Source organism: Lutzomyia longipalpis, chromosome 4 (assembly GCF_024334085.1).
Source record: "Lutzomyia longipalpis isolate SR_M1_2022 chromosome 4, ASM2433408v1".
Lineage (NCBI taxonomy): Eukaryota > Metazoa > Arthropoda > Insecta > Diptera > Psychodidae > Lutzomyia > Lutzomyia longipalpis.
Window position 1 is genome coordinate 6267030 of NC_074710.1, and position 6000 is coordinate 6273029.

At 38.6% G+C, this 6000-nt stretch overlaps 1 protein-coding gene across 1 annotated transcript; it reads right to left on the reverse strand.

The window, feature by feature from the left end:
* Nucleotides 1-2669: 2669 nt before the first annotated feature.
* On the reverse strand, nt 2670-4906 carry LOC129795882 (GDP-fucose protein O-fucosyltransferase 1). Its single transcript, XM_055837406.1, has 2 exons — nt 4708-4906; nt 2670-4604 (listed from the first exon to the last, which is right to left on the reverse strand). Exons 1-2 carry the CDS (start codon nt 4835-4837, stop codon nt 3517-3519), a joined length of 1218 nt encoding a protein of 405 aa, XP_055693381.1. The 5' UTR covers nt 4838-4906; the 3' UTR covers nt 2670-3516.
* Nucleotides 4907-6000: the final 1094 nt, after the last annotated feature.

The window sequence follows — 6000 nt, forward strand, 5'->3', positions numbered from 1 at the left end:
ATACAGTCGCTTTGCTTGAGCTTCTACACCTCTCCTCGTACAATACATCTCGCTCTCCCCAAGTCTCCCCAATGTGAGGGAGACACATACACACACCACATACAACGCGGTTTGAATTCCACAAAATTGCCATGAGAATGTCTCTCTGCCGCGCAACCCGTGTACCCCACCCCGTCCCACCGCCCACCTGCCCCACAAATTCGCATCATACACAAGGTGTACAACCAGACGTGGACTCCACTCCACACACTGTCCTGTCCACCAACTGTGTGTATGAGGGGAACTACAAAATTGCCAAAGAGACGCGCACGGTGTAGTAGCTCATCCATTCTCCCGTACACGTGAATGCCATACAATCACACCACATCTCTGTATTATAGTTGGAATTCGCACCTCCCATTGAATAGGATTACGCGGTTTTGATTTAATTACAAACCTACAAATTATCATTTTCATTGAGAAAAAAAACTAAATCTCTGCTTTTCTTCATCTTTTATTTTATTTATTATTTTGATCTTCCCGTTTCTTGGCACCATGTTTGGTATCATATAAAATGCAAATAGGGGTTTGTGTTTACAAATTTTTCAATGCATGTTAACAACAGACACACATAGCGCGTTAAAATTTGTCTTTTACTCCTTCCTTTTACAACACTTTAATGCCTTTAATGCTAATTTCCCCCTCTTTTGCATTTCATTAATATAATTATTCTAACAAAAAAAACGAAGGCAAATTAAATATTTTCTCATTCTTAAATCAGTTCTTTGCTCATAGTTTTTTAGATTCATTTTTTATTTAACCCTTTAAGGTTTTTTGGGTCATACGCTGACCCAAACGTGAAACATTTTATTTTTTTTTAATTATTTATGAATGTAATTGTTTTTCCATGTTACAAATGCATCAAATTCACGCATAAGGGTTCAAAGAAGACGTTCTGAGTGAGAAAAGTCCTCTAAAAAAATTCATAGAATAAAAATCGCGATAAAAGAGCGCATGTTTCAATGTTTTTATGTTTCACGTTGGACGTGAAGGGGTTAACCGATTGAAAAGTACCTATTTGAATTCTCCAATTCAAGCCCGGAAATTTAAGATTCAGGGGCTGAAATTTAATATTTTGAAGCTGATAATGACTTTTTATAACGCAAAAATTTGAAATTTTCAATTCGATTTTCTGAAATTAAAATTTTAAATGTTTTAAATTCAATCCCTTACATATAAGTTTTTCATTCACAGAAGTTTGCGAATCTATCTCTTAAATGTTTTTCAAAAGCTAAAACTTAAAATTTTGTGAGAGAATTCTGCTTACAGAATGTTTTTCGAGGTGCTGAAATTCTAAATTCTTTTCAAAATGTTTTATAGGACAGTGAAATCCTAAATTTCTGCCTCTGAAATGTTTTCAGTCACTTAATTCCAAAAATCAAGCACTTAAAACAATTCATGTGCTGAAATTCAAAACTTTGAGGACTTTGAAGCTAAATTATTTTTTCAACCCTTAGAAGATAAATTACAAAGCCTAAAATATTTTCAGATGCTAAAATTTTAAATTTCAATCATAGACTCTGAAATTTTGCGAATCTTTCTCTTAAATGTTTTTTTTTTAATTGCTGAATTTTAAAATACAAGTGCTTATATACAAGATTCAGGTACTGAATTTCAAAATTCCAACATTGAAGTATTTTACCAAACGGCGAAAAGAAAAATAATAATGAGCCTAGAAAGTTTTTCAGGTACTAAGCTTAAAAATTCAGCAAATAAAACGATTTGTCAGGCGCTAAAATTTAAAATTTTTATCCTTTTGAGTTTTTTATGCGCTGGATACTACGAAGATTCCTCTAAAAATGTTAAAGAAGTTTGTGAATCTTTCTCTGAAACTTTTTAAGCGCTGAAATTTAAAATCTCCTTGAAGAATATTTTTTATTCGCTTAAAATTGCAATTATTTATCTGAAACGTTTTAAGCGCTGAAATTAGAATTTTAAATCTCTCCCTGAAAGGTTTTTGAAGCAATCTTTAATATTCTGTCTCTAAAATGTTTTTAAGTCGCTAAATTTTGAAATTCAGACGTTGACGTACAAAATTCAGATGCTGAATTAAAGATTTCAATCTTTAAGAATTTTATGTAAGAAAAAAAAGATTTTCAAACATTTTTCAGGCATTGAGCTTGAAAATGCAGCTAAAATGATTTGTCAGACGCTTCAAAACTTGATTTTCTAACCTTAAAATATTTTTCAGGCGCTGAAAATAAAAAAAATATTAATCCATAAGAGTTGTTGAAGCGCTGAAAATTGCATTTCTTTACCTAAAATATTTTTTAAGCGCTGAAATTGAAAATTTTCTTTCTGAAATATTTTTGAGATGCTGAAAATTGCGAATCTTCCTTTGGAATCATCTTTTATGTGCTGAAATTTAAAATTTTGTCTAGAATTTCATGTAAAAAAAAAACAAATTTTCTATTTATTGATTTTTCTGTGTACAAAATACTCCTGAATTGAAAATCTAATGAAATGCTCAACAAAACTGATTTATTGATTATTGAAAAGGAACCTCCAATTACTGAATTGCAATAAGAGGAGTAAAAGCAAAATATTCTAAATAATTTTCTACTAAAATAGTCAGATATTGTGTTGAAGGTATTACTTTTTTTAAAAAACCTTTTAGGACTCAAAGAAAGATTTTCTTTAGAATTAAATCAATTTTTTATTGAAATATCATTCTTCAAATATCACAAAAAATTAATCTAGATTAAATTACTTATTAGCTGTATCTCTGGGACAGTTTTGAGCGGCTTTGAGTATCCCTCATGGGCGCCTTCTAGTGTTGACTCATATACACAATGAAATGACCTACATTTTCTCAATGATTCTTCATGCAAAAGATAAGAAATGAAAAAACGAAATTCCCGCAATTTCCACGAGGAATTTACAATTTTTTTCTTCTCATTTTAGTGAGTTGAAGAAGGAAAATGAAAGAAGGAAGAAGGACAAGATACTGATTGTTGTGCTATTGAATGGAATGTGCGGTGGTGAGCATGGAGAATGGATGAGATAGCGACGAAGCAGAGCGTCGAGTGAGTTTTGCAAAATGATCTCACACACAGTGCATAGAGAAGAGACAATAAAGCGATGTTTTATGCGAAAGAGCACAACCGCTCACCGTTTGGTCCGAACTTTGAGATGTGTAAGAAATGAAATGAAGAAAAAGAAAAGAAAAGAGAACTTGCCTTCAACACACATAAGCGCCAGGTGTTGTCTCCCTCTCCAACGCGGGGTCATCTGCGGGTCAGACTCTGCTGAATTTCTCTCCAATAACTTCACCACAATGTCTTTGTCCCCACCACAGACAACGACGCATACACAGCTAAAATGATCTCATCCAACATTCCACTGCTGATCGCGCAAATCGTTTCAATTTTGTGCTTTTGGTGTGAATCACCGGGTCCGGATTGGGGTGATGCGCGACACGGTGAATGTCGCACGTCGCCACTCATAGCGCATTCCTTCATTGCTTTTTTTCTCTCTCTAGAGTTCCTCATGTGTGGGATTTCTCCGTCCACCGCTGCCCTTGTGACGTGGTGGGAATGCCCAGAAGGATGATGGAAGTCCCCTTACGTCACGTGAACGCTTCACGAAGGCCGTGTAGGAGGACACACAATTCCCAATAAAGTGATTTGCCATCTCCAGAATGGCTAAATCGAGATGAGGATCATTCTCAGGGAGCTTATGGACACTCACATCCATCCTCCGGAAGGCATCCGTCAATTCTCCAATCATGTGATTACTATCCGATGCCACAAAGAGCCCACGAATTTCATCTCCATGATGATTTTCCTTGTACTTCTTCATCTCACGCTTTAGCTGCTGAATAATGCCCTCCTGCGATGGGAAGCACATTTCCCGCGTTAAGCTTCCCTTCTCCCCACGATACCCAATACACTGGGCTACGGCAAAGAGATTCGGGCTATCCTTGCTGTGCTCACACGTTCGTACCCAATCAATGCCATTCCGCAAGTGAATTCCCATAAAAGCACCCCGTGGAAGGTGCTGCTTCCGGAATTCCTGAGCCTTCTCCATTAAACTCGTGCTAAAGCGAAGATATCGCTGCAACCCAACATTCTCCTGTTGCACCGGAAATGACGCTGGTGCTCCACTAAAAGCAAGAACTGGATACCTTTTAGCCGGATATTGTTCCTTCCACTTCTCAGCCACATCTCCATGATGGACGTCATAATTCAGTGGCCCATAGAAGACAGAATCGACAAAATTCACACGAAATTCATCCCAAAATGGCCCAAAAGGATTCCCATCCTTTGCATTGCAGCTATTTGTCTCACTCCCATTCAGCGCCTTCCTGGCCATGTAGCAAAAGGCAATTCTCTTCCCTTCCGGCCACACAGCTGTGCCAATTTTCTCCATAAATTCATGCATTAGTATCACCCTGTGATACTCCTTCAGGGGTTCCACTTGGAAGTACCTGTTGAAGGGTACCTGAATGGATTTCATCTGCCCCTGCCGATATTCCACCCACGGTGGGAGAATGAGGGTTCTATTGAGATGCTTTGCAAATGCAAAAGCACCCAAAAAGTGATCTGCCTGATTCCCAAAGCGTCCTATTTGGTGTAAAGAAAACTCATTAGCAATTTTCACCGGCAATTTGTGAGATTTCCCAGCGTTCCGGGATGGGGGGAGAAGAAGTGAGGTTATGTTACTTACCCATGCACGGACAATACGCTAAATAACCATTGAGATCAATATCAATCAGTTCACTCCTACTCAGATTTATCAAGATAACCATAGAGATTGCAATTGTGAAGAATTTTGAGGAAAATCGGGTCATTTTCATGGAAAACTCTGCACTTTTTGTGAGGAAAATAAACAATAACGCCTCCTTTGAACTTTAATGGAAATTAGCAAAGATGGCGCGACAGAGCATTCATTTTTGAATCACTAACGAATTTTTTTTTGGAGAGTTTGGAGACTTCCTTCCATGAGCAAATCTTCCTGGCCAATCCCGTTATATACGTTAGTGCCGTCAATTTACGTTGTTCGTTTGTTGAAAGGAAAAATTGCAGAAGAAATGAATATTGCGGATGAGAGCTTTCCGGATATAATAATCACCGATTCATCCAGCTCTGAAGATGATGTGAAGGACATGAGAGCTTCCTCCCTGATGGGTGGGAGGACCTACAAGAGTACATCAGACGTCAGCAAGGTCACCACGACGGAGGAGAATCTCAAATCCCGCTCAAAGTCCACAAATGAGCTGGTAGGACGTCGAAATTCTCAGTACAGGGATGTTCCCAGCAAGGTGAGGCAGTACATTTCATCTTTGCCCCAGCCCAGAGGACCCGTGAAGCGCCTTGTAAAGCAGCAAACTCTCCCGGAGAAGCTGTGGACCCACAAGCAAGAATCCCACACTGAAGCATTGCACGAGAATCTCCATGAAATTGAAAGAAAATACGAGAAGACGTGTGAAAAGCTTGAGGAAGTGCTGGACACCAATCACCAGCTAACGCGGAAGATTGAACAGATGCAAAGTGAAATGGAGGCAATGAAGAATTCTCAAGCCCCAGCTGTGCTTATTCCTTCGGAAACGGTCCACATGCAGGAGCCGGAAAATGGTGGTGGCATCAGGAAGCGCTTCGTTGAACATCCCGCTGAAAGTGAAAATTCCCTGGAGACAAGTTCCCAAAGTTCTCTGCTTAAACGTCGCGGAAAACGTCACAAGATCCGGAAGGTGATGAAGAAGCTCGTTTGCTGTACTGGGAGTGATTCAGTTTCCATCTTTGACGGTTACATGGAGCTTCCTGCAGCTGCCCGAGATTCAGCCTACTACTCACCCACTCAAGTTGCCTACTGAGCCTTCCCCCAACGCTGAAAGAACCTTCTCCCGGAAGAAATTCCCTCAATCCCACCCGGAAGAGCCTCCCTGGATATTTATCAATTTTATCAGTGTACTAAAATCATTTTTACATTTATTCACTTAAAAGTTTTTCATTTTTCTCA

Bases quoted from the DNA above. Each gene is read 5' to 3' on its own strand.
- LOC129795882 (XM_055837406.1), bottom strand. From the start codon at position 4,837: ATGAAAATGACCCGATTTTCCTCAAAATTCTTCACAATTGCAATCTCT. The intron at 4,605-4,707 runs GTAAGTAACATA...TACACCAAATAG, and splicing joins AGCGTATTGTCCGTGCATGG to GACGCTTTGGGAATCAGGCA.